This window comes from Podarcis melisellensis (genome assembly GCF_964234715.1).
Source record: "Podarcis melisellensis genome assembly, chromosome: 16".
NCBI classification, from domain to species: domain Eukaryota; kingdom Metazoa; phylum Chordata; class Lepidosauria; order Squamata; family Lacertidae; genus Podarcis; species Podarcis melisellensis.
Genome location: NC_138533.1, coordinates 15,963,542 through 15,991,068, shown reverse-complemented (window position 1 = coordinate 15,991,068; position 27,527 = coordinate 15,963,542). Strand labels below are relative to the sequence as shown.

General features: G+C 46.5%; 1 protein-coding gene across 4 annotated transcripts; it reads right to left on the bottom strand.

Annotated features, from left to right (window-relative positions):
* Window positions 1-1,518: 1,518 nt before the first annotated feature.
* NAALADL1 (N-acetylated alpha-linked acidic dipeptidase like 1) lies at window positions 1,519-27,518 on the bottom strand. 4 transcript variants are annotated; one of them, XM_081893015.1, is made up of 20 exons: window positions 27,395-27,496; window positions 22,533-22,662; window positions 21,246-21,418; window positions 20,056-20,177; window positions 18,722-18,844; window positions 17,968-18,157; window positions 16,577-16,670; window positions 15,455-15,562; window positions 13,719-13,804; window positions 12,679-12,798; window positions 11,368-11,453; window positions 10,360-10,423; window positions 8,983-9,050; window positions 8,518-8,612; window positions 7,877-7,967; window positions 6,963-7,044; window positions 5,689-5,862; window positions 4,599-4,689; window positions 2,943-3,035; window positions 1,519-2,048 (listed from the first exon to the last, which is right to left on the bottom strand). In XM_081893015.1, exons 2-20 carry the CDS (start codon window positions 22,571-22,573, stop codon window positions 1,877-1,879), a joined length of 2,073 nt encoding a protein of 690 aa, XP_081749141.1. In that variant the 5' UTR covers window positions 22,574-22,662; window positions 27,395-27,496; the 3' UTR covers window positions 1,519-1,876. The 4 variants fall into 4 exon arrangements, with proteins under 4 accessions (XP_081749141.1, XP_081749143.1, XP_081749140.1 ...); XM_081893017.1 differs by lacking the exon at window positions 22,533-22,662 and having other exon boundaries at window positions 27,395-27,518; XM_081893014.1 differs by lacking the exon at window positions 27,395-27,496 and having other exon boundaries at window positions 22,533-23,351.
* Between the last annotated feature and the right edge of the window lie 9 nt (window positions 27,519-27,527).

Genomic DNA, 27,527 nt, shown 5'->3' with positions numbered 1-27,527 from the left:
AGGGCCCGCAAGACAGAGCTGTTCCGCCTGGCCTTTGGTTTGGACTCAGTCTGACCCTTATGTTTCCCTCCCCTCATGGTTTTGATGAGGCTGCATTTTAAATTGCATTTTAACCTGTATTTTAAATTGGTTTCCCCCCATTATGTTTTTACTGTAATTTTACTGTTGTTAGCTGCCCTGAGCCTGACTCTGGCCAGGGAGGGCGGGGTATAAATAAAATTATTGTTATTATTGTTTATTATTATTATTATTATTATTATTATTATTATTATTATTATTTGCTAGCAGTTCCCAGTCTCTGAATGTGTGCACACAGCTGCCCTCTGGTTGGGGATGCTGAACAATTCTGGCTTTCTATTTCCCCCCAAATCCTACAGTTAATGCGTAGTGGCTAGGATTGAGCCATCTACTGCAAAACTCCAAGGCAGGCTGTTGTTTTCTCCCTCCTCAACAGGATAATAATTCAAGCCGACCTCACAGGTTTATTGTAAGGCAAAGACAGCTAATCAATCTGCCCCACCCTTCTCACCTTTAGTCAACTCTCCAGAGGCTGCATGCCAGCGTGGGTGCAGTCAAAGGTGTAGGGGTACCCCACAAACTCTATATACACAGAGGGCACTTTGCCCTCTCCAGCCAATTAGCACAGATCCAGTAATGGGGAGCAGAGGGGCAGGGTTATCACCTCCTCTCTGATGAGAGGAGAGGGGTGATTTGCAGCTTTGTCAGGGTTCTGTTCGCCCCAGTGTAGTAATTCAGAGCAGGGCCTTCTGGGTGGCTGTCCCGGTCTGTGGAACAGCATCCCTTTCCAGAAACAATCCAAAGCAATTTTGTTCTGGCAGGCTTTCCCAGATTGATAAATGGGCCTTTACCACAAAAAAAGGTATAAAGGACCCCTGGACGGTTAAGTCTGGTCAAAGGCGACTACGGGGTTGCGGTGCTCATCTGGCTTTCAGGCCGAGGGAGCCGGCGTTTGTCCACAGACAGCTTTCTGGGTTATGTGGCCAGCATGACTAAACTGCTTCTGGTGCAACGGAACACCATGACAGAAACCAGAGCGCACAGAAAGGCTGTTTACCTTCCCGCCGCAGTGGTGCCTATTTATCTACTTGCGTTGGTGTGCTTTCGAACTGCCAGGTTGGCAGGAGCTGGGGCAGAGCAACGGGAGCTCACTCTGTTGCAGGGGTTCAAACTGCCACAAAGGTCTGCTTCGTTAGGGTTTTGTTTTTGTATTTCAGTTCAGTTGATAAAATACATTTTTTTGTGTGTGTAAATGGCTTGAGATACCTATTAGGTCCATAAATTACTATATAGCATATATTCAACACAAAAAAGCGACAATTTGTTGTTGACAAAGGACAGGTGGACATATAAAGCGCCCCATTACCTTCAGTAGCTTAGAGCCTCATCAAACCTAAATCCGGTCCTGGTTAGATTACTGCAACATGTTATACATGGGCTGCCTCTGAAGATGGTTCTGAAACTTCAGCTGATGCAGAATTCAGCAGCCAGATCGCATATTACACAGATCCAGGCCCAACTGCACTGGCTGCCAATTAGTTTCCAGGTCCAATTCAAAGTGCTGTTTTTGAGCTATAAAGACACCCCTGTCGTAAGGATTGCAGAGACTATGTAAGTGAACCAATTACAACATTGTTCAAAGTGTTGTGCAAATTCAAAGCATTTGTTTATTGGTACAATTTTCAAGCTGCCCCATTCCCAGCATCCCCTGAGTAGCTTACAGGCATCGAAGAAAAACAAAACAATGATAAGACAAACCCATGACCCACAAAACTACTTTAAAAACAGGGTGGAAGAAGCAAGTCAGCGAGGAATAGATCACACTGCTTCTCTTACTATTTGTATTTTATCATCCCTGTTATTCAGCCACAGGCTCCAGGATGGAGGCGGCATTTTCTATCGCTTGGATTACAATGGTGAGCTGCTTGTGAACCTCACCCCACCGGCCGTCCTCCTTGGCGTTATCGTAGGCATCAGCAAGTCCTGGGAAGGTGGCCAGAGAAGATGACCGAGAGGCCATGATGACGTGGCTGGATGAGGAAAAGCAACAAGAAACTGAGGCTTTAGAGTCATCGGTCCAGCCCTGTGGAACTCTCTGCCACTATACATTCAGCAGCTGCCTTCTGTGCCAACTTTTAAAATACCTGCTGAAAACTCTTCTATCCTGCCAGGTCTACGATATGATACGGTACGGTAATCTTTATTGTCATTGTCCCATACAGAACAACGAAATTGGAAAAAATCTACATCAGACATTCAAAAACCCACAAGCCTGCTATCCCAGCTATCCCAGCCTGGTTAGCCCCTAAAAACTCTGATACCCCATAATTGAATACAATATACTCACATAAAGACCACCTTACACTGCATTTAAAACCAAAATCACATTTGGATAGAAACGGTTTCTCAGGCGGGTATGCATTTTCCCATAACAAGTTAGCTGATTTCTGAATTTAATTTTAATATGGTTTTTATTGCATGGCTTTACAGTTTATGTAAACCACCTTGGGAGCAACAATCAGGGGTAGTATGCCAGTGGCGGGTGGGACTGCAGCCAATAGGAGGCAGGGAGCCAGCCCCTTCTTTCTCTCTCCCACCCACCCTGCAGATGGCCAAGAGAGTGAGGGCAGACTGCTCTTGCCACAGATAGTAACTGAATGCTTGCAAAGGGCTTTTGAAGTGCAGGGAGCTACAAGTTTCCCACCACTGCTCCAGGAAGCCATGAGCAAGTCCTCTCCTGCTCTTTGGTCCTTGCCTGACATTGCTAAGTCCACTTTATCTGACACTGGAGGTCCCAGTTAGCCCATCCTTTTTAAAACAAGCAAGCAAGTTAAAAAACAAAATCTCAAAGGTTATGCACCACTGCCATCTTGTGGCAGTGAATTCCACAGAAGCCAGAAAGCCGGTCCATTGGTATTGCTTACCTGTAGTAATACTTTTCCGGAAAGGCTCTGGGGTTCAGGAAGGCCCTTTCTAACAACATCAGCTGGTCATTCACCATCCGCACATCCAGGGGGCTTTCAGGAAATGGGGGGGGGGAGAAAGAGGAGGGAGAAAGAGGGCTGGGCTCAGAGCCGTCTTGGGACCAACCGTAGAATTTGTCAGCCCCACAGCAAAATTTCACAGAGCTGGTTTGCTATGTGAAAGCCAAGTTGCTCAGGAACAAGCACTACCCTGGAGTGCTGTTTACCAACTTTGTTTGGTTTGCCAACTACAGCTGTTCCTGGACAGGGATAGCCTGATGCACTGTAATCCATCCATTGAGGCAGGACTACTGCAATGTGCTCTGTGTGGGGCTGCCCTTGAGCCTGGTTTGGAAGTTCAACCAGACTGCTGATGAGAGCCCCTGACCTGATGGGAGCACATGGCATCCTTGTTAAAACAGCTGCATTGGCTGCTCACCTACCACCAAGCCAGAAGAAAGGTCCTTGTATTGACTTACAATAGGAGTGTCTCCACCCCCATTGTTCTGCCCGGACACTGAGGTCCAGCTCGAGGGCCTTCTGGCGGTTCCCTCACTGCGAGAAGCCATGTTACAGGGAACCAGGCAGAGGGCCTTCTTGGTAGTGGCACCCGCCCTATGGAACGTCCTCCCACCAGATGTCAGAGAGAACAACAACTACCAGACTTTTAGAAGACATCTGAAGGCAGCCCTGTTTAGGGAAGCTTTTAATATTTAACAGACCACTGTATTTTAATAGATGGGCGGGGTATAAATAAATAAATAAATAAATAAATAAATAATAATACAAAGCCCAGAGTGACTAAGGTCGAGGGTTCCTCAGCAACCGCCTGATCCTTCTGTCCCAACTCAGTCACAGAGATCATCTGCAGGGGCATCGCTGGTCATTCCCCAAGTTGGTGAGGCTCATTTGACAACAACAAGAAACCGAGCCTTTAGTGTCATTGGCTCAGTCCTGTGGAACTCTCTGCCACTAGACATTCAGCAGGCACCTTTTGTACCAACTTTTAAATGCCTGCTGAAAACTCTTCTAATCTGCCAGGCCTATGCAGACAATTAAGAAGACATCCATCCCCAGTGGTTAATTGATGTCTCTTTAAAAACTTTTAATATGGTGTTTACTATATAGTTTTGTGTATTTTTATTGTAAACCACTTTGATATTCTTTATGAAATAATGGTCTATAAATATTTTCATAAACAAGCAAATAAAATTAAATAACAATACCAGCCTACCTTACAGAGTTGTTGAAAACATTAGTTCAGTTTTTTGTTTTTGTTTTTACAAAAATGTATGAAACATCAGATTAATATCCCCTAAGAATGAGTAATCGGATCACAGCAACTAAATCAAATGCACACTGAAACACACATAAAAATATCTCAAGAGGTGAATCACATTTCCTGGAGTGCAAATTTCACAAATGCGGAGACACTACCAATAAGCCCCTGCCCCATAACATCTCTCACTGGCTGGCCAGAGGGCAGCATCACTGGGTTATTCAGATGGGTGGATATGAGACAACTTGTACACTCTAGATTACTATATAAATTTGCCATACTGAAATACTTCTATATGCATGTATAGTACAAAGTTCCCCACAAGAGGAGACTCTCACCTGGAGTTTGCTTCCTCCCTCAGGTTTGCTATGCGCTGGTTAAGACCAGCAGCAGCGGCCTGGAAACGGTCTATTGCGGCCCAGAGTGGGTCTGAAGGGCAAAAGAGCAAAACAGATCAGTGCCTTTAAGGGTTTACCTAGGGGTCAGGTTTAGCTTCTACCCTGAGTAGACAAGCCCATAGTTCCATTTGAAGCCTATAATTCCTAAGCAGTGGTTTTAAACTTCAGCCCTATAAACTGTGGGAAATTGCAGTCAACTATAATTAGCAAGCTTGGGGCTCATCAATGCACGAAGGGGTTAAGAACACAGACCTGTAAGCCCTCACCTGGAAGGAAGGGAGTTAAGTTTCCTCCTTTGTTCGCTCTCCTTTCACCATGTGAACTCACCAAGGAGACAGGATGTGCCTGAGCTTGTCCTTTACAAGCTCAGACCGTGTGCTTAGAGGTATTTCACATCCCAATATTTCTACCTGTGTTCTTCATGCTGCTGCATGGAACAACACATGAATCCGATCCTTTGGAGCTTTGTAAGTAAAGCATTTAAACTTACTAATGGTGTGGTCTGTTCATTGTAAGAGGGGCAGAGACGGGAAGCACTGTAAGTGGACTAAGCAAGATATCTAAAAGGACTAACAGCCTATATTCCTCATGCTTCACACACACGACTTACTTTTATGGCCTTAAAACTCTGCTGTTGGGGATCTTTCTCATGCTGAAGAGTGCGCTTAGCCCCACACTTTGGATCTAGGGGAGGCATAGTCAAATGCGGCCCTCCAGATGTTTTGAGACTACAATTCCCATCATCCCTGACCACTGGGATGATGGGAGCCGTAGTCCCAAAACATCTGGAGGGCCGAGTTTGCCAATGCCTGATTTAGGGATCCAGCCAATTCTTTTATTAATTACCCCACATGGGTAAACCCCAGTCCTTATCTGAGTTAATAACCCCTAATTGCCACACACCCAGCCCCTAATGAAGGGGAGGAAAGGCTGGCGGGCCCCTTATTCTCTTTTGCACCTGGCGATCCTACCTGCAGGCCACCTGCCCACTAACCCAGCCTGTAATCCCACACATTCCCACCCGTCTCACCAAGCGAGATGTTGTGTTGGGTCAGGTCTGCCTGGAACGCCTCTCTGGCAACACTGTACATCTGTTGCAGCGTCTCGCCGTAGTCGCTCACGTTGAGCGGCAGGATCAAGGCATCCGCCAGGCGCATCAGCACGTTGCCAGCTGTCCGTGCCACAGTCTGGTGGCTGGTGAATCCTGGGAAGGGGCAGGAGAATTTCCCCAGATGCAGCAGCAGCAGCAGTGCAAACCGGCCTGTGCCCAATCTTAGCGGACTTAGCTAGCACAGTCCCAGTGATTTCTCTCTCTCATAAAAGCATATAGTTGGAAGGGACCCAAGGGTCATCTAGTCCAACCCCCTGCAATGCACGAATCTCAGCTAAAGGATCCATGACAGATGGCCACCCAACTTCTGCTTAGAAACCTCTCCAAGGAAGGAGAGTCCACCACCTTCCAAGGGAGACCGTTCCACTGTCAAACAACTTTTTAAAAATCTTTTTATTGATTTTCCAATGAAGACAGCCAATCCGCATGTCCACATCATAATCTAATTAAAAATAAAAAATTAAAAAAGACCAAATTGTAATCCAAATTTTAATTATTAATTTTTCCGGGCTCCCCATAGTCGGGACCTCTGAAGCATATCTCCAAATCTTCAGTCCTGCCTCCTCACTGTCAAACAACATTTACACTGTTTTGCAAAAGAGGACAGGCTCCTGCTCTCCACAGAAACAGATAGTACATTCTGGCCAGCTACTGACCCTTTAAGGTGTGAACGTTATGCTCCTAAGCATGCTGGAATTGAATACAGTGGTGCCTTGGTAATTGAACGAAACAAATCAGCTCCCGAATGCCGCAAACCCGGTTTGTGAACGTTTTTCGGAAGCCAAACGTCCAACATGGCTTCCACAGCTTCCAATTGAGTGCCGGAAGCTCCTGCAGCCAATCGGAAGCCGTGCCTTTGTTTCTGAACGGTTTTGGGAATTAAACAGACTGCCGGAATGGATTAAGTTCAACTACCAAGGTACCACTGTACTTTAAATTCAGCTAAGGCAACAGATAAACATGAGGTAGCTCTCATGGCTGCCAACCATTACCCCAGCAGTTCAAGAGAGAAGCAAAGGCAACCTAAGAAATTCTAGGCTGTGTAGACAACATACCTTTGCAGCACAGGAATTTCCTCAAGGCATCCTGGGAACTGTGGTTTGCCCCCACCCCCGGGCTACAATTCCCAGCACCCTTAACAAACCCTGATTTACTCCCTTGCTGACTCTCTATGCTCCACCCTCACCCCTCACCTGGGTCAATGAATGTCTCTGCATAGTGAAAAGTGTCAAAGGCTGTGTGATAAGCTGGATAGATGCGGGCCGAAGTCTTGCTCTAGGCAAAGGAAAGAAGGGAAGGTCAAATCATGTGGTTAGCAGGAGCCTTGCCCCCCAGCATTGCTTAGGAATTCTAAGAAATCAGCTCAGTTTTCAAATCCGTGGTTAAAGTCGGGGCAGTTTTGAAAGGCTTAGTCAGCCTTCTTGATCCAAGATGGCGTCCATTGGTTTCAAACCAAAGAGGAAATCCCGCTCCTTAATCTCAGGAACCATCATAGAAAATTTGGATAAAATCAGAGCAGTATTGAAAGCTTCAGTCCGCCATCTTGATTCAAAATGGCATCCAAACATTGATGAAAAGCTGCTCCTTGATCTCGGAAAGAATCACACAAAATTTGGTTGTGATATCTTAAGAGGTGTCTAAACTCATAGTGAACAGACAAGCCAACAAATTTCCACAATATATAATAGGTTTGGGGTTTGATGTTTTGATTAAATGAATGGGTCGATTGCTGCAGACTCACTGGGCAAATCTGATAGATAGGAAGTATTTATTGGACAGTGTTTATTCTGGTTTATAGATTGTACCAGCTGACTGCTGTTATTTAGCAACTGATTTTTTAAAAAAGGTTTGGGGTGTTTTAAAATGTAAAGCGTTCCATTGTGATTGACTTATTTTTGCACTGTTACTGTTTGTTGATTAAGTTGATTAATTGCAGTTGCTGCTTTACAAGAAGATCCTCTTGAACAGCAGGAGAAAAATACTTTGAATCAATAAATTTAAAAAACTGATCAGGGAAAGGGGAAATCTGTGCCCCTTGGGCTGTTGCTGGATCTCCCAGCTCCCTTTGCCCATTGGCCATTCCAACTAGCGCAGGGCTACAATTTACCCGGTCGTAGGTGTAAGCAATATCCATGGATGTGATGCCCAGGTAATGAATGAAAGAGGCATAATCGCTTCCAGCACCCAGAGACCCTAAGCTGAATGGAGGAGGAAGACAGTAAGTCGGGGGAGCATCTTTTGAAGCAGAGACTCGAACACAGAACCCTCAGAAACAAACCCACAAATCCCTCCCCACTGCAGGTTGGTCAGTTATATATATTCAATTTTTTTAAAAGATGCCTCCTTTATAAATAAATACCAGAGAATATATCATATACACACCCTAACCGCAAGTTGTCCCCCGTGAAGTCCTACTCAAAATCAATGGGCTTGATGAATTTAAGTCTATTATATCAGTAAGCTGAGTAGAACTTAGCTGGGTACAACCCATGTAATTTTTTTTTGTAAAAATGATACACTAAAATAGACCACCTTTGTAAATAAATATTAGTATATATACATTAAAGCGATTGACAAAGGAGAAAAAGTACAGCTCCCAGCAAGCATGGCCAATGGGCAGGGATGATGGGTGTTGTAGTTCAGCCACTTCTGGAGAGCCAGTGATTCCCATCCACACACCTGGTCTCTGCGAATGTGAGGGGGTCCACGGGCTGTTAAGAAAGGGAAACATTCACAGCATCGTTTTACCTGGGGATGACGCCATAGACTGAACTGTTTCGGCTGAAGTGTTGCTTCCAGTTCTCATAGACTGACAGGGCAGAATCTGCAGCTGGAGTTTTCACCTACAAGGGAAACGAGCCCCGCCCCCATCAGAAATGGAGCAGGTTTCATGACAACCCATCTTAGGGAGGAGGCTGGCCTTTAGGGGTCTCACTTCTGTAAGGATGCTCTGAAGCCCAAGACCCTTTTCAGGCTGCAAAGCTGGATTGACTTCATTATTTTGATTTGCAAGCTGCTTCAGGTGTGAATGACCGCTGCCGTCCCTTTCCCCCTAATAAAATGAGTGCGGTGCTCATGATCGTTCCTCCAGTTTTGCAAATGTAAGGCCAGCGACCCCTGATAGCCTTTGTTTCCCTGAAAAATAAACCGAGAACGTGTCTCCTACACAGAGACTGTTATTTTGGAGTTGACTTTCCATTCTCTTCAAGTTACCTGCTGGGCAGCTGCAAAGATGACACTCTGCGCAGGGGGCGTTCCTTGGGCCCTCAAGGTGGCGTTGGCTGTCAAAGGAGAAAGAGAAGCATTAGGGGGAGCTCTCCTGACCCCAGGGCACAAGTAGGGTTCCCCCCTTGTTGCCTGGTAAGGCTCCTGTGCCTTGTGTGATAGGGGTAAGTTCAGCTTTTTGCCAGTGTGTAGACCATTGGTTCCCAAAGTGGGTAGGATGTCCAGGGTGGGGGATACCTGGGAGGAGGCCAAGAGACAAGGGTGGGCCGGGAATGATGGAGGTGTAAACAACTATCAGACATTGAAAATCTGATAGCACAGGCTGTTGGGTATAGTTGGACCAGAGCTTATGTGGCCTTAAAATTCTATGACGGCGGCAAGAATAGCCCACATGCAAAAATGGAAAGAAGAAGACGCAACGAATGAAGACTGGCTTATGAAAATGATGGAATTTGCTGAGATGGCAATCTCAGTATATAACCGTTGGTAAATGAGCATCATCTCAACCTAAAATCCTTAAGAAATGCAGTTTGGAAATCAAGTTGAGCCATTTTGCTCCTTGGATTCATACCGCAGTCATGCACTGTGAAAACAGAGTTCATGTTTTACTCTTTCCCTTCAGAAGCACCATAAAAAAAATGATCCAAATGTTCTTATTATCGTGTTGGAAAACAAGCATAATCTACAGCCCCTTATCTGAGCCTCTTGCAAACAGTTTAGCATATACATTTTTGCAGTGCCCTCTCTCTTTCCCTCTTAAGTCATTTTATAGACTCCTTGACATCAGTACACTAGAACGAACATCAATGTTATCTGCCAGAACCTTTGTATCTGGAATGAGAGAAAAAAATGAGGAAAAATGAGGAAACCTCCAGTGAAGGGGAGTCCACCACCTTCCAAGGGAGTCTATGACTCTGTTGAACAGCTCTAACCCTCAGAAAACGCTTCCTAATGTTTAGCTGGAATCTCCTTTCTTGTTGTTTGAATCCATCAGTCTGGGCCCTCCCCTCAGGAGCAGCAGAAAACAAGCTTGTTCCATCTTCCATGGGACAGCCCTTCAGGTATTTGAAGATGGCTCTGATATCACCTCTCTCTCTTCTCTCTTCTCTTCTCTTCTCTTCTCTTCTCTTTTCTCTTCTCCAGGCTAAACATACCCAAATCCCTCAAAAAATAAATGAGGTGGGATTTTCACATCCAGGGTCCCCCATCCAGGCACTGACCAGACCCAAACCTGCTTCTCTTCAGCCAGGGGGCTGCATCAAGGACCCTCCTCTCAGACCACACTCTCCCAGGCATTATAACTACAACAAATTTATAAGTCAGTCAAGTGCAGCTTGAAAGTGTGGAAAGGTGAGGTGAGCTTACCAAAGACTGCAATGTCCACATTGATGTAGGCCACGCTGCGCTGTTGCAGCTTGCTATAAAATTCCTGTGCAGCAGAGAGATGTCATAAGCAAAGAAACTTCTGCGGAAGTGTGAGGTCTCCAGCCCACCCCCTGACAATCCCCATGGTGCATGTTGAGGACCCCTGCACCACAAAGTCGTCACGAGCGCTTGGAGTTACGAAAGAGAGAGGCTCTCTGCTCCTATCAGGGATTTGTTTTCGGGACCAGATCCTTTCACCCCCAAATCCACTCCTGGTTTCAACCCCAACCTTCCTTTCAGCAGCCTAATTTGCCAGAGGGAAGGGGCAGTTGCGGGAAATGTGTGGGTGTTTGTTTGCTTTTTGTTATAGTGGCATTAAACTATTGGGAGTCAGCTACAAGTCACCCGGCAGATTTCAGTCTGCCTTTTCCCCATTCCTATAGTAAGAATAAAAGGCGGTTGCTTTGCATCTGCCCGATTCCTGACTCTGAGGTCAGACGTTTTGGGAACTGAAGTACATAAGCCCCCAAACACAAATGTAAACAACAAAACACCCAACCAAGCTATGATCCCTTTCCAACCTCTACTCAGCCCCATCTGCACTATATATTTAAAGCAGAATCAAGCCACTTTAAGAAGATACCGCTTCCCCCAAAGACTCCTGGGAAGTGTAGTTTGTTAAGGTTGCTGAAAGGAGACCTGTATTCCCCTCAGAGAGCTACAGTTCCCAGAGTTACTTAGGGAGAGGGGTTGATTGTTAAACTTCTCTGGCAACTGTAGCTCTGTTAGGGAACAATGGTCTCCTAACAAATCTCAGCATGATAAACAAGCTACATTTCCCAGGATTCTTTGGGGGAAGCCATGACTGCTTAAATTGGTAGGATTGTGTTTTGAATGTGGCTAGGGCAAATTATTATTCTTTTTATTAAATGCACAGTGCAGAACCACCTGTTCTTCGGTCTCTCTCTCACCTACTCCATCCATCCATCCAACCTCCTTTCCTCTTACCTCTGTATACTCTGTTGAACCAATGAGACCAAACTCCTCAGCACCCCAGCTGCCAAAAATAATGGACCTTCGTGGGCGCCACTTCCCTGAGAAGAAAAGGACACATTATTCCTAGACACTTGACTGAGAATGCGCAAATCGGAGACAGGTGGAGCACCTCTAGAGCAGGGGTGAGGCACCTCAGACCTACAGGCTGAATGCAGGTCTCTCTTTTTCGCTCTCAGTTGAGAATCTCTCCAAGACACACACCCCTGGCCAGTCCTGCTCCTTGCTCTCCTTGGCTGCTTTTGCAGAGCCTGCTTCTCCTTCCGAGAGCCTGCGTGGTGTTGTGGCTAGAGTGTCAGGCTAGGACCTGGGGCAGACCAGGGTTCAAATTCCCACTTGGCCATGAAGCTCACTGAGTGACATTGGGCCAATTCTTGCCTCCTGTGGGAGATAGCAGCCAATCCTAACAGATGCACATTCTTGCTAGTTAGCATGAGAAGAGGTGAAGACTACAGAGCTGTACTGCTGATAGGCAGATACCCAAGACCATAGAAATAGAATTGACAGAGAGGGCTCCATGTGATGTCATTTCCCCTCCTCTCCTTGAGAGGAAGGAGTACATTGGTATTTCCTGTTTCTCTCACTCTCTTCCTTTCACCAGCATTGGAGGCAAACATCCCTCCGTTTGCTCAAGGTTTAGTCCCTGTAAATATACAGTAAGTATTTTGCCTGCATAGTTTTTACTGCTGCCTTTGCTGTGAACTAATGCAAGACTATATGTAAATTATATTTTTAAACTTACTTCCCAAGTTGTTGCCTGAATCTTAAGTGGAGTAAGAAAGGGAGAGCCAGCTTACTTCATAGCTGGATTTGCTCAAAGCAAGGTTTTACAGCCTAAATCCTATGCTTTAAATTTTGCTGCCAAGGATGGGATTTTGAAACTCTATTCAACCCACACACATGGGTGCCTGGAGAGATAGAGAGCAGTTAATATATCCTCTCCTACCTATTAAAACCCATCCCACACCTCCCAGCCTAACCTACCTCACAGGGTTGTTGTGAGGATTAAATGAGGAGCGGGGAATCATGTGCGCCACATGGAGCCCCTTGGAGAAAAAGGTAGGATATACATGGAATAAATAAAATGACTAGCTGGGATGCTGCCTAGTTTGCAAACATAGGAATATCCACCTACTTCTGCCCACTCACTGGCTGATGTGGATTGCATCTTCATCTCTGCCCGGACCTACCAGACCTTCCCCTGGAGTTGCCATGTTTCACATCCCACCAAAGAAAATAAAATCCCAGCCCCCGCCCTAAGCTCACCTTCTTTCACCATCTTCCCCAGCACTCGGCTGATCTCCAGCATGACAGCTGTTCCACTGCTGGGGTCGATAGCGCCATGCACCCAGCTGTCCCGGTGGTTACCATAGAGGACGTATCGGTCTAGCAGAGGAAGGAGTAGGAACTCGGCAAAAATGGAAGGGCACATGTTGGACAGGAGCCTGAAAAGGGATGGATCTGCGGCTCCCAAAGTGGGCAGGAGTGCCCCCTAGGGGACAGGGGGACAAACTAGGTGGGAGCTAAGAATATTAGATTAGAGTATATCTTTATCAGAGACACGGGTGGCGCTGTGGGTTAAACCACAGAGCTTAGGATTTGCCGATCAGAAGGTCAGCGGTTCGAATCCCCGCAATGGGGTGAGCTCCCATTGCTCAGTCCCTGCTCCTGCCAACCTAGCAGTTCGAAAGCACCTCAAAGTGCAAGTAGATAAATAGGTACCGCTCCGGCGGGAAGGTAAAACGGCGTTTCCGTGTGCTGCTCTGGTTCTCCAGAAGTGGCTTATTCATGCTGGCCACATGACCCGGAAGCTGTACGCCGGCTCCCTCGGCCAGTAAAGCGAGTTGAGCGCTGCAACCCCAGAGTCGGTCACGACTGGACCTAATGGTCAGGGGTCCCTTTACCTGTACCTTATATCTTTATCAGTGCCACACACTTGGGCCTGTGAGTACCCTCAGAAGAAAAGCACAACGTTTAACCATGTTCTGTATGGAGAAAGGCTTTCGTTTATTGATCCCTGAGTCTTCTAGCTTCACTAGATGCCTGTGAGTTCTAGAGCTCTGAGAGGGAAACCACATTTTCTCTTCCCACTTTTTTCATGGCTTGTGTAGTTTTTATAAACTTCTATCACGTTGCCTCTTCCTCTTCACTGTAAAGTCCCAAATGCCTCAACGTTTCCTCATAGGTGAGTCACTCCTTCTCCTTTTGGTTGCCCTAGGAGTGACCCATCACCACCAGAAGGATGCTCCTGCCTCCCTCTGTGCCCCCATGCCCCCCCAGGCATCTGTTTGCCCAGGGCAACTCACCAGGCTCCACACTTCCTCTTATCAGTCCCATCACATTAGAAGACGTGTTGATCCTTCTGTAGTTATGGACGTTGACCTGGACCTCACTAGGAAACAAAAGAGAGACAGGTTCAATCGCCCAATTACACAATGAAATCATTTATATGGGTGATTTGGCTCTGGGCTTCTCACATCACTGGAGCTTCCCGCTTTGCAGCAGCAGGATAAAGAGGAGAGGCCTCCTGGGTTGTCTCCAACCAAGTCCGACTCAGAATAAACCCATTGAAATTAATGGACCTAAGTTAGGAGGTTGTGGACTTCCTTGGAGAGTTTTTCAGCAGAGGTTGGATGGTCATCTGTCATGGATGCTTTAGCTGAGATTCCTGAATTGCAGCAGGTGGCGCTGTGGTCTAAACCACTGAGCCTCTTGGGCTTGCTGACCAGAAGGTCGGGGGTTTGAATCCCTGCAACGGGGTGAGCTCCCGTTGCTCTGTCCCAGCTCTTATCAACTTAGCAGTTTGAAAGCATGCCAGTGCAAGTAGATAAATAGGTACCACTGTGGCAGGAAGGTAAACAGTGTTTCTGTGCGCTCTGGTATCCTTCACGGTGTCCCATTGCGCCAGAAGCGGTTTAGTCATGCTGGCCACATGATCCGGAAAGCTGTCTGTGGACAAACACCAGCTCCCTCGGCCTCAAAGCCAGATGAGCGCCACAACCCCATAGTTGCCTTTGACTGGATTTAAGCGTCCAGGGGTCCTTTACCTTTTACCTTTTTACCTGCAGCAGGTTGTAATATATGACCCCTGGCATCCCTTCCAACCCTACAATTCTAAATCTCTATGATCTCAGGGCAGTGACAAGATAAAAATGCAAGGTAAAAGCACAAATGAATAGTTAAAAGAAAAACAAAACAAATAACCCCTTCATCCCACAAACACATTTAAAAGGCTGAATAATATTAATCGGCCTGGTTGAAGAGGAACATTTCCACCTGCCGCATAAAGATATAGAATGACGAACCTCCCTTGCATTGTCTACGACCCTCCATGGATACTTCATGGAGGTACAGGGGATAACGTGGTTCAGTTTGCATTTTAATAGGAACCTATCCTCATTCACAGGAACACGGGTGGCACTGTGGGTTAAACCACAGAGTCTAGGACTTGTCGATCAGAAGGTCAGCAGTTCGAATCCCTGCGATGGGGTGAGCTCCCGTTGCTCGGTCCCTGCTCCTGCCAACCTAGCAGTTTGAAAGCACCCCAAAAAGTGCAAGTAGATAAACAGGTACTGCTCTGACGGGAAGGTAAACAGCGTTTTCATGTGCTGCTCTGGTTTTGCCAGAAGCGGCTTAGTCATGCTGGCCTCATGACCCGGAAGCTGTACGCCGGCTCCCTCGGCCAATAAAGCGAGATGAGCACCGCAACCCCAGAGTCAGTCACGACTGGACCTAATGGTCAGGGGTCCCTTTACCTTTTATCCTCATTCACAGTCTCAGAACAATGCTGGAACCAAAGCACAGCTTTCCTTCGAAGTCTGCTCTTCTCTGAATGTTGCACTGAAGTTATCCGGCTAACCAAAAATGTACGGGGCAGGGCAGACTGTGTACACTAGGGTAACGTGTGCAATCAAATCCATATATTAGTGAAAATTACTGATGTCAAGTGAAACTGCATTCAAAATTGCGTATAGGAGAAGCTGAACTGAATACTGGGTGGGGGAGAGAGAAACTGAGACTGGCCTATTTGTTCATCCCTCACCTGGCATTGGAGAACAGCCCGTCTTGTCTGAATCCTGGTCCAAGATGGTAGACACAGCCCAGTGCTCCCTGCCAAGCTGCCTCTGCCACAGGGTCGCCAGCCAGGTTACTGCAAGTGCAAGAGGGGAGGGTGAAGACTGAATGCTGCCCTTTCTCCGTTGCCATCCCAGAAGACCTAGCCCTCAGCTCACATCTGTTCTATTTTGTTGGTTGGGTGTGCATTTCCACTTATTCTGGCTCTAGTGTGCTCCCACTGCTGGGGTTGACTGACTGACTGACTGCATTGCTTTAGAAACCTCAAGTCGGTTTACGAAAAAAAGCTAAAACAATAAAATTATCAATGAGAAAAGTAACAATAATTCAAGGCTTTCGAAAAGTTAAAATGGCAATAGACTGAAAACAGATTACAACTCGCATCAGCTTTCTAAACATCTGGGCAGGCTTGTGTAAACAAAAATGTTCTTAGCAGGCACCAAAAAGAATACAGTGAAAGCACCTGCCCAATATCAATAGGCAGGGAGTTCCAAAGTGTAGGGGCTACCACTCTGAAAGAATAATTTCTTACAAATGCAGAATGGGTATTATGTGGCATGTCGAACAGTGCCAGTTCCGCAGATCAAGGCGGTCGGATGGGTGTATATGGGGAACAAATCATGTTAGTCGCAATTTCTTAAGAAATGCTCCTGTCGGATGCATTCCCCCCGAAACCAGCTTCTATCTGATTTGAAAACGTAAGCTGCATTCACTTTGCAGTTAAGTTGAGGTGTATACATTCAAGACAGCCATTGCACATGTGCAGATGGCAGCTTACTTGAATATGAGGGGAGGGGTTTGGAATGATATACTGGAACATAACCTTTCCCTCCCTAAAGATCAGCCAACAAGATTCGAGGTTCATAGCCCCCCCCCCTCCCAAACTGTCCCTCAAACTGAATTCTGAAGTGTGAATTTTAAAATCTCAAAACCTAGATTTCTAAGCATCTTCTGATCTGTGTGGGATTTCATTTTACGCTCTTCCCTCCAAGTCTGAGCTTCCACACCCCCCCTCCCCTTGCACACCCTGGCCTTCCTTTCCCATCATCGCTCTCCTTTATGCACCTCCTCCTCCACAGCTACCACCCACCAGATAAGCGTCTTGGCATCCTCAAAACCGATGGGCTGGGTGGGGATGGGAGGGATCCCTGTGATCTGGTCCTCTGGAATCCTGTAGGTGAAACCTGCAAGCGGGGAGGACAAGGTAAGAAAGTTGTTTCCAGTGATGTTAGGACCCTCCCACACTCCACACTGGGGCTGTTGACATCAGGCAGGAGCCTTCTATGTACAGCATGATCGATCGATCGCATCTTAGGGCTCATCCATTATTTCCACTTGCACAAGTTAGATCCAAGGAAGGAGGAGAGCTTAAAAGCTCTTTTGGCAATGGGTCTACTTGGGGTTACCCAGTGCATGTAAAGAACTTTTAAGCTTGCTTGTGCGGCAAAGCCTGCTCCGTGTGTTGGCTCTGGGATGTTCTCACAATATCTTGCGGGGCTAAGTTCCTGCAAACTGTCGTGCGAGCATCTCTAGATTCACAGAGTCTGCATGATGAGCAGTGCCTTGCCCCGCCAAGCAAGGTGGGGGGAGCTTAAAAGCTGTTTCCCTGCTGGGTCTGGTTGGAATACTTGACACTCTCTCTTTCTTGCTTGCTAGATAAGGTCTGCTTGGTGTGGGGGTGCAAATATCCAGAGTGTGGGGGTCAGGTGGGATTGCTACGAGGAATTATGAAATATGGAGCAAGCCATTGTGTCCGCAATGAAAGCATTGTGTTGACTGGGCTTGATTCATTGGCAATAATTTTTGATCGAATCCCACAAGCCTCTGCACCTCTGCCATTTTCTTTCTCTATGCTTGACAGGCACGTATAAGCATTCTAAATACACAGGCCAGTTGCTTCACCAGGCATCCTGGGTCAAAAAGATAGAAGGTAGCTTTGATGTAGTTTGTTAAACTTTAGGTAGATCTTAAGGGCCAGGAAGAGAGTTCATAAGGAGATGGTAAATACTCTTCCCTTGCCATCCTTCCTTCCTTTCCTGCCTGTTTATGACCTTCGGGGTTTTGCTGAATGCATTCCTCCTTTAGTCCTGTTTTATTTACTCTCATATATGTATGCATGCTCAAAGTAGTCTTTTGTAGTTAAAAGGATTTCTTCTGATCTGACTTTGTCCCACGTGGGGCTTTTTGAAATGCTCAGAGGAAATCTGATTGGTTCTTACGAACACTGTGTAAAAAGTTCTTTTGTGAATAAAACGACCTGGGCCAAGGGGTGGACAGGATTATTATTGGCACCTCCTCCCAGAGTCTTGCTGGTCAAGCCTCGTGTGTATTCTATTAATCAGGGTCCAATCCTTCCTTGCTTTTGGAACATAACAGCTTGGCATGTGGGCTCTTGGTTCTCTCTCCACCCCCCTCACCCCAAACACCGATTCTTGCATATACATTAAAATTGTGTTTGCTGATACACCCCAACCCCCTCACCTTTGGCTGGGTAATAAGGAGTCAGCAGGTCTCCAAAGTGGCTGTTGTAGGAACCCCTCTCCACGCCCGAGGGGGGCAGGTACCACGAATAGGGGTACGTCTCTGTTGCTGAAGCCTTGCCATCATTGATGTCCCCAGGATCGGTGTAGACCACCACTCCAACCACGCCAAATTTGGCGCCGTTGATGGCCTGTCAAGGCAAGATCCAGACAGGTGTGTTTGTGCATCAGGGACCCGAGAGGCCCAGATGTCAGCAGAAGACCCAACCCATAGATTCAAATGGTCAGAAAGGAAATTCCAGCTAAGCATTTGGAATAACTTTCCTGTGGTCAAAGCTGTTCAAGAAACTCTCCATCACTGGAAGCTTTGAAAGAGAGGTTGGCTGGCCATATGTCAGGGATTATTTAGCTGGGATTCCTATATTCCAGGAGTTGGACTGTTACCGTAATTTGCTTTCAACTGTTTTAGATACTGAATTTTAAATTGCTGCAGCATGTTCGGAGACCCGATGGTGAAGGGCAGGACTGTTGTTGTTTTAAAAAAAGAATAAATGACAACATCCTCCAGCATTTTCCCTCCCCATCCCCAGTTTTGCAGAACATCTTGCCTGGGGGAGAGCTCAAAAACTTCCTCATTATTCTGCAGCATCTTGTTTGGCCTAAGAAAGGTATAGCCCTACTTCGGATTTTAGGGCTGTTCTTTCAAAATGTCCCACAAAAGCTGAAGTTTGGGAACAGGAACACCTCCCAGTTACCTTGTCTGCGCGGCCAGCACCCCCGTAGCGAGTTATGGCTATGGTGCCATTGAGATCAATGCCCTGTTGGACCAGGTATTCGTAGTCGCTCATTTTTCCTTGATTGGCATAGACCAGTTTCCCCTGGAATGGTGTTTTTTTTAAAAAAAAGAGAGGGTTGTTGTTGTTTTTTAAGTGCTTATTGAGTTTTCGAAAACAATGCCACACAAACAAGAAAAACGATAAAGAATCACAGAACCAAGACAGAAAGCGGAATATACTTTTCCAGGCATCATAACAAGATAGATCACACAAAGGGACATTTTGGAAGTAAGAGTCACAGAGAGGGACTTCTCTGTAGTGGCCCCTAAACTGATCAACTTCCTCCCCACAGAAGTGTGCCTGGAAGGTTCTGGAAAATGCTGAATATGTGCCTCTTTCTCTGACACTTGAGGTGCATATTTTTAGGACCCACCTTGCTTCTGTGATTGTAAGTTGTTTAAAATTGTTTTTAATACTGTTTTTTAAATTGATGCCACCGGCCCTGGGATCTTAGTGTGAAGGGCAGGTAAATAATAATCATCATCAATAAGGTGACCTCACCACACAAAGGCCTGTGCTGTTGGGAGCCTAAGCTACAAGTTTTTTTTAAAAAAATGAAGCACATAAACGGAGACCATACAACACCACAATGGTCTCATTTTGTAATTCTTCTTCAAATCCCTGCTTGCTCAGACAAGGCAATGCCCCACACCCTCTCAAACCACCCATCCCTAGACGGACCTGAATCAGACTTCCAATGTCTGCTACTCCAGATTGTCTGGGCAGCATCACACATATTTCACACACTGAAAAAGGTGGATATCTTAGCTGCCAACTCACACTTTCCCACGCTTTCCGTCTCTGGAAAGGAGAGGATATGAGATATGAGGGGTTTACACCTTGACGCTGCTACACAAAGAGACAGAACTGTCATCACAGACATTTAAAGGGTGGCTGAAGATTTGGGATCTCCCTCCGGTACCATAAAGTACATTCCAAGCATGTCCTTTCCCTCAAAGAATTCTGGGCACTGTAGTTTCCCCCTCGCATAGTCGTAATTCCCAACAAGCCTGAACAAACTACAAGGCCCAGAATTCTTTGAGGTGGAAAACGTACTTTGAATGTGCTCCGAAGGTATATAGTCTGTGTGAAGCCTCTTTTTGTTGGAGACAAAATGCACCTAGGAGGGCAAGGCCCACTGAGGATCATGTGGTGTCTTTGATTGGCCCATCAAGAGGGCAAACTCCAAGCAGAAGATAAGATAAAGATATCAGAGATAAGGGAGGATAAAAGGCCACGCCCTTGCTTTGCACCTTGGGGTTTCCTGGAGGTGCGTAAGCTGCATAAGGCTTCACAACGTCTCTGTCAGCCTGGTCCGCAGTCAGATTCTTCTCTGTCTCCTGGGAGATAAAGGCTTGGCTGCCATTTTCCATCACTGGTATGAAGAAGAGGGTCTAATCAGAACATCTGTAGCAGGTGTCCCCACCCTCTCCCTTCAGTGGTTTCCTCTCTCAGCCTTCAGTCATTCCCACACCTTTTCCTGGTGTCCAAATTTTGGCCCACAAATTTGTCTTCATTCCCCAATTCCAAACATATGCTCTGAAAACTCATTGGCTGGCTTTGGTTTTTACCCTGTGGCAGGGACCGTGCTGAGGAGGACTGCACTGAGGAGAGATGGTGGGAGTCGCCCCCTCCCCCTGACCCTGAATTTTCCCAGGAGCAGGAGGACAGTATAGATTTGGAACAGTGGTTTGCAGAGGGGCATAGTTCAGAAGGCAGAAGCTGGGAAATACTGGATGGGGAACAGCTAGGAGAAGAAACACAGGAAGAAAGAGGGTTAACAGATTCGCAGTCTGTGGACAGCATCCACCTCCCCCCATCCCCAAAGACATGGGGAGCTCAAAGAGTGTTAGAACAGAAAGTGCAAGCTCAGATTACAAGACATAGGAGTGATGCAGATAAATAGGGACGGAGGAGAGGGGGGAAGCCTTAACTGGGAGCACCGCCATTCTAGGGAGACGCTTTCTGTTGTCTCTCGCTGTGTTTATTAAAGAAACTAACTGGTATGAATTTCCTTTCATTTGATCTGCTTATTTACTGCCATGGGGGAGGAAGCCAATATCCCGAAGCCTGACTCCCTGCTTAGTCCAAGAGAGCATTCCCATTAGGCCACATACTATACAGGAAATATACATAATCTTAGCTGGTTGTTTTCTTCCCAACTGCCTCCTGCCACCCCAGCCTGCCACCATCTCTCATCCAACCACAATCCTTGGTGAAATGAAAACATTTACCCAACCCATTTTTTTAACTGTACAAATTGGAACCCTCCTTGTACCTTATCTGGAGTTGCTGTTCTCTTTGGCAGTGAGCAGTTTGGTTCCTCTTTGACCAGTTCTTACCAGTTTGGTGGTCAGGTTGCATTCCTGCGTACGTGGTGCGGCCCTCGCTGATAATGGGCCTAACATAAATTTTGCATTGCACCCCATCACCTAGCACTCACCCACAGCCACAGAGTTGGGTTTCTCAGGGTCAGGGAAGGAGAGGAACACCTCGTACTGGCCTTCCGTGGCGCTGTCCAGGCCAGTTTGGGGGTCTCGCCAGGCTTTCAGAATCAGCTGCACCAGTTCTTCGTCCCCTTTCGTGGTGGCCATGTGGGGCTTGGAAGACAGATCCCTAATGCAAGAGGGAGCAATGGGGAACAGACTTGGCGTGGGGTAGGTCTTTGGAGTTTGGGCAAATTTTGGAATCTGGCATATAATTAGTCCTTCCCAAAACCACAGCATCCCCCCCCCAGCTTTTGAAACAAGAAGCTTCTCCTTATTTTATTCCTTATTTATCGTGCATCATTCTTCAGCTGTGATTCTTGCATTTAAGGGGGTTGGACTAGATGACTCTTGAGGTCCCTTCCAGCTCCTCAGTTTTTTGATTCTACGTTCACTCACGTCACACAATACAGTTGCCAGCTCCATCTACACAAGGTGCATTTGAAGCACCTTGAAAGCATTTCATTTCCCCCAAAGATTCCTGGGAACCGTAGTTTGCCAAGGAGTCTAAGACTCCTCCAGCGAACCAATCAGGGAAGGGAATGTACACATTAGCAGTCTGAAACACAGTAAGGTCATTTCCCCCACTACATTTCAAGTTGCCCTTGCTGTGCACACCATAGATAGGGCTGCCATATTTCAAAAAGTAAAAACCAGGACACCCTGAAAGTTGTTGAGTGTGTTTTTTAGGAAGACCCCCAATTTTTTGACAAAGTGCCACATTTCAGAAATTACCCCTGGACGTAATTTCTGCCTCTGAAATCCCGGTAATGTCTGGGAAAATCCAGACATATGTGGGGATGCCTTCACCTGATCTGCATTATCTGACAGGTTCCCCTACGTTTGCAACCCCTCTGAACTCCTATTCAGTAGCTGATTATAACCATGTGCTATGTGAGCATGTACACACCTCAGCTTAATTTGTTTTAGCTCCCATTCCATACCCTGCAACTCTCCTGTTTTAAATAGGACATCTTTCTGTTTGGATCCCAGAATGCCCCATTTAAGACTGGCACCCTGGCACACTTCACCCCTCGGATGGTGAAGTGGACTCTAATCCACAAAAGCCATAATACATCTATCTATCTATCTATCTATCTATCTATCTATCTATCTAATCTATCTTTAGAGAGAATGAATAGGTACAGACATTCTATTAGACTCTTTGACCTGGGAAGGAATCCCATTTCTCCCAGAACAAAAAGAGAACTTTAGGACATTGCCTCTTACTCCGCCAGCCTTACTTGAGGTTCTGTCCAATGCGTGCGGCTTCCACCTGGTTCATGAAGTCTTCGAGCAGAGCTGGGTCCAGGTCTCTAGAGAGGCTGTGAAGCCACTCCGGGGTTTGGGGTTCTTTGTAGATCGCATAGTGCCCTAACAAGATCCCAGCGGTAAGCAGCAGGGCTCCGGAGAGCGCAGCCCCAAGAATGTACTGCCAGCGCACTCCACACCCAGCCATGCCTCCCAGCACCAGTGGAGGAATGAAACTGGCGGCTGTGTGGCCTCAAGGACAGAGCCAAGCCCCGGTTGAGAATTCCATTCCTCCTGAGCTGCCTCTTGACACTTTGGCCAGTGCTCTGCTAGGTCTTTATCCCTGTTTGATGATGGGGCGATAGGGTATTTTTTCTAAGCCAGAGCGCCCTTTGAACAGCTGGGTTATAAAGAATTGTTCCCTGGCAAACCCACACTAAACTTCCTAAATCCCAGGAACTCTGAGACCAACACTTCCTGTGTTTCCCAGTTATTTACTCAGAGTGCAAAGGCAGCCTGCGCTCCCCGATTCTCATCCACACTTCAAGAGACCTTGCTGGTCTTTAACAATCCTGATCCTAACTTCCAGAAGCATGAACTCCAAGCCTCTAAGCACAGGAGGATTCTAAAACCCTGAGGCTGGCAATCATGCACGTGCCAAATTAATAAACTTTATTTTTAAAAAAAGAGGTAGAGAAAAAGCAGGTGGGTAAAAACAGAATTCAAACAAGTAGAGCTCTGTGGCTCTAAAATTGGACTAATCATAGCCTAGACACTATAGTCCAGGGGTCAGCAATCCTTTTCAGCAGGGGGCCGGTCCCCTGTCCCTCAGACCTTGGGGGGCATACTATATTTTGAAGGGGGGGGATGAATGAATTCCTATGCCCCACAAATAACCCAGAGATGCATTTTAAATAAAAACACACATTCTACTCATGTAAAAACATGCTGATTCCCAGACCGTCCACGTGCTGGATTTAGAAGGCGATTGGGCCAGATCCGGCCCCCGGGCCTTAGTTTGCCTACCCATGCTATAGTTGTTCCGGTTTGCCCACCAGTAAGCAGCAAAGATTGTCATCTCTAGTGGAGGGCAGCTCAGCTTTTAAAAGGTTTTTAAATGACTCTCTCCCCTCTCCTGGGAAGAGTGACCCTTGCATCTTTCTGACCAATAAGATCCAGAGCCAGTTGTTCAGGTTCTGCAGGTAAGCATCTTAACAAGCCTTTCTTTCTTTCTTTCTTTCTTTCTTTCTTTCTTTCTTTCTTTCTTTCTTTCTTTCTTTCTTTCTTTCTTTTTTGCATGTGAAGAGATGGGGTGGAAGAGACATAACAGCTTGACATAGAGGAATGCTGGAGGCAGATTCCTCCTTTCTTCATAAGGTGGTGTGTGAGTTCAGCTCCCCTTACCTGTTAGGGTGGCCGTTCCAGCATCACTTAAAAGGGGGGTGGAGACAAAGATGTACAAAATATTTGCAGAGGCATAGATGCAAATTTAGAAACCGTAACCAACCCTTGTTGGCATCCATCTGTCTCCGGAGACAATGGAGGAGGGTGTCTTTGTGGGTGGAGTCAAACCATTGGAAGGTTGCAGCGCCTACTGTGGCTGTAGAGACTGATAAAGGGTGGAGATGTTTTGTTGCAGCTGGGGCAGACGGAGGCGTCCGCTTGTGCTGCAGCAGATGCATTGTGGCATTCCTTCTCTCTGCGCTCCTCCAGCGGTCATTCCTCCTCTGGTCACTGTTATGGATGCAAGACTCGAATGTCCATCTCCAGGCACTGCTGTCGTTTGAAAGGGATTCCAATATGGCGGGATTGATGTTTCCACCTTTCATGTCACATTTGCAGACATCTTTGTAACACAGAGATGGTCTGTCAGCTGGCCGGGTGCCTGAAACCAGCTCCCCATAGAGCATATCCTTTGGCATCCTGCCATCTTCCAATCTGTTAAGTACGGAGACATACGTGTCTTAAGAGGCTGCCACAGAGACAAATGGGTGGGCTTTTCCCACCTCACCTGGCTGGATGCCAATTCTTCCTGTGAAGGAGAATGGGAAGGCAAGATCTGTTGGGGAGCTGATGCTGGGAGCGCCCCCATCCTAGACTCAGCTTGTTTATATGTGCAAAGAAAACCATATACCCTAACCATATCAGTGGGGTTGACATGGCTGAGGCTGCCTGGCAGCCTGGCAGTATTTTTTTTAATGCTTTATTGAACTTAACACAAAGTAACATTGATTCCAAAATAAAATTATTTCTTTAAAAAAAGGTAAAGGACCCCTGACAGTTAAGGCCAGTCACGAATGACTCTGGGGTTGCGGCAATCATCTCGCTTTACTGGCCAAGGGAGCCGACATTTGTCCGCAGACAGTTTTTCCAGGACATGTGGCCAGCATGACTTAGCCGCTACTGGCGAAACCAGAGCAGCGCATGGAAACGCTGTTTACCTATTTATCTACTTGCACTTTGACGTGCTTTCAAACTGCTAGGTTGGCAGGAGCTGGGACTGAGAAACGGGAGCTCATTCCGTCACAGGGATTCGAACCGCCAACCTTCTGATCGGCAAGCCCTAGGCTCAGTGGTTTAGACCACAGCACCACCCGCGTCCCTAAAAATTATTTCTAGATAACACAAAATTATACAGGTTTGTTACACTTTGTCATCATCTTCTTGAGGTTCCATTGACTTCACATCAGCTCCATATATTTTAAATTATTCATTTCCTTATTGCGCCGTTTATCTCAGTTCTTGCTACCAATTATCAAGAGGATTATGTTTTCCTATACATATCCAATGTAATGCCGAAGTTATTCAAAAGCTGCCACAGACGTTATGTTACTACAGTACTTCTTAAGATAGTTTTTATACATGTCCCATTTTTGAATAAACATTTGATCTGTATGGTGTCTCGTTTTCCCTGTTAATTTAGCCACCTCTGCATATTCCATTAATTTTTGTTGCCACTTCACTTTTGATGGTACCTTTCCTCCTTTCCAGTTGGAGGCTATCAGGATTCTCGCTGCCACGATGGCACATAAAAATAACTCCCTTGAATTCCTGGGTATATCAGGGACCTAAGATTCCCAAAAGGAAAGCCTCTGTTTTTTTAAAAAAAGAAACTTTAAACATTCTTTTAAGTTCCGTATACATTACATCCCAGAACTCACTAGTTTTTTTGCAAATTGGTGTGGAGCTGGGAATACACCCTTCAAACCAGAGATGGGCACAGTCATGGCTCCCTGCGAGCCCAGCGCTGCTTGGTGAGACTCGCAAAAGCTGCATAGGGCTGGCAGGGCACACGCTTGTTGAGTCCTTCACCTAGAGGGTGGCGGGAGAAGGGGGCAACAGCTCATGAAGCCCTGTTCACCCTGTGGGCTGGCAGGGTGTCGTGAGGAATGTGCCCCCCCAAAAAAAACCACAACAGCACCTGGGGTGAAGGTTCCCCCAGCCCCACTCACGCTAAGCCAATGGTTCTCTCTGCCATTAAACAGTATCATAAAAAATGTTAAATTCCTGTATGTGCTAAGGTTACCAGAATTTTTTCAATGAATCCGGGGACACTTTGCAACTTCCTATTAAATAGATCAAGGGACACGAGTTGCGCTGTGGATTAAACCACAGAGCCTAGGACTTGTCGATCAGAAGGTCGGCAGTTCGAATCCCTGCGATGGGGTGAGCTCCCGTTGCTCGGTCCCTGCTCCTGCCAACCTAGCAGTTCGAAAGCATGTCAAAGTGCAAGTAGATAAATAGGTACCACTCCGGCAGGAAGGTAAACGGCGTTTCCGTGCGCTGCTCCGGTTCACTAGAAGCGGCTTAGTCATGCTGGCCACATGACTCAGAAGCTGTACGCCGGCTCCCTCAGCCAATAAAGCGAGATGAGCGCCGCAACCCCAGAGTCGGTCACGACTGGACCTCATGGTCAGGGGTCCCTTTACCTTTACCTATTAAATAGATCAGTTTTGTCAGGGGACTGATTTGTAAATCCGGGGACTGTCCACGGGAAACGGGGACGTCTGGTGACCTTAGTATATACATATAGATATTCAGCACGTTCCGTTTTTCATATCACCATCCAAGGCTGAGCATATAATAAACAGTGGGAGGAGAAAAAGGAAGAAGGCTGCTTCTGAGATAAATATATTGTTGCAAGATGCCCAGCAGTGAGGGGGGGACGGGCAGGGGGCATTGGGGCTGCCACCCCCACCCCCTCAGGGTGTGTGCTGGGGGAGAGGGGGGTGCACAATACCCTCACAGGGGTGCCATCACGCGCTGACTTTGGACCTGCTGGGAAGATACCCTTTTTGAGAGGGTGGCAGGAGCAACATCTGAACGTGGGGAGTTGGAGGGAGAGATGGGCAGCCATTGCCAAATGCAGACCCATGATTGAGGCACTTCGAGGGCAGCCTGCATGGGTGGTGTGTTAAGTTAATTAATCAGGAATACAGTAAAAAAATAAATAAATTGGGATTTACATTGACAGGGCCAGTTTCTGTTGCAAACTTAAAAACATATGGAATATGATCCAAGTTAGAAAGAGCAGAAATACCTTCCTTTGTTGCCACCATACATATATAATAATAGTATATTATATAATAAATATTATAATATATAATTTATTTATTATTATTATCAGAGCTTTTTTTCTCATTTTCCTACTCATATTGAAATACTGTCCCTCAATGAGGCCAAACTTAGATTCACAAAATGTTTAGGGTATGCGTATCTCTGCGTCCCCCCAGAAAAAAAACACACTGATTATTATTATACCGTCCGTTTGAGTGCAGATTTGCTCAATTACTAAATCACAACCACGTCAACATATTGGATTTCCCCACATGAATTTCGATAAGGCAACTCTCACTTTCAAGAATGGGAACCACGAAATAACCTATCCAGCCAGTGAAGTATCTTCCGATTTTCTTATCTCTGTGCTCTAGCTGTTGCCGCCCCCTCCCACGTGGCGCCGTCCGCCCCCTCCAGCATTGTCACCAGGA

Bases quoted from the DNA above. Each gene is read 5' to 3' on its own strand.
- NAALADL1 (XM_081893014.1), bottom strand. From the start codon at position 22,747: ATGGCTGGGTGTGGAGTGCGCTGGCAGTACATTCTTGGGGCTGCGCTC. The intron at 21,419-22,532 runs GTAAGGCTGGCG...CTCTTGCATTAG, and splicing joins CGCATTGGACAGAACCTCAA to GGATCTGTCTTCCAAGCCCC. The intron at 15,563-16,576 runs GTGGGTGGTAGC...TTGCACTTGCAG, and splicing joins GATGCCAAGACGCTTATCTG to TAACCTGGCTGGCGACCCTG.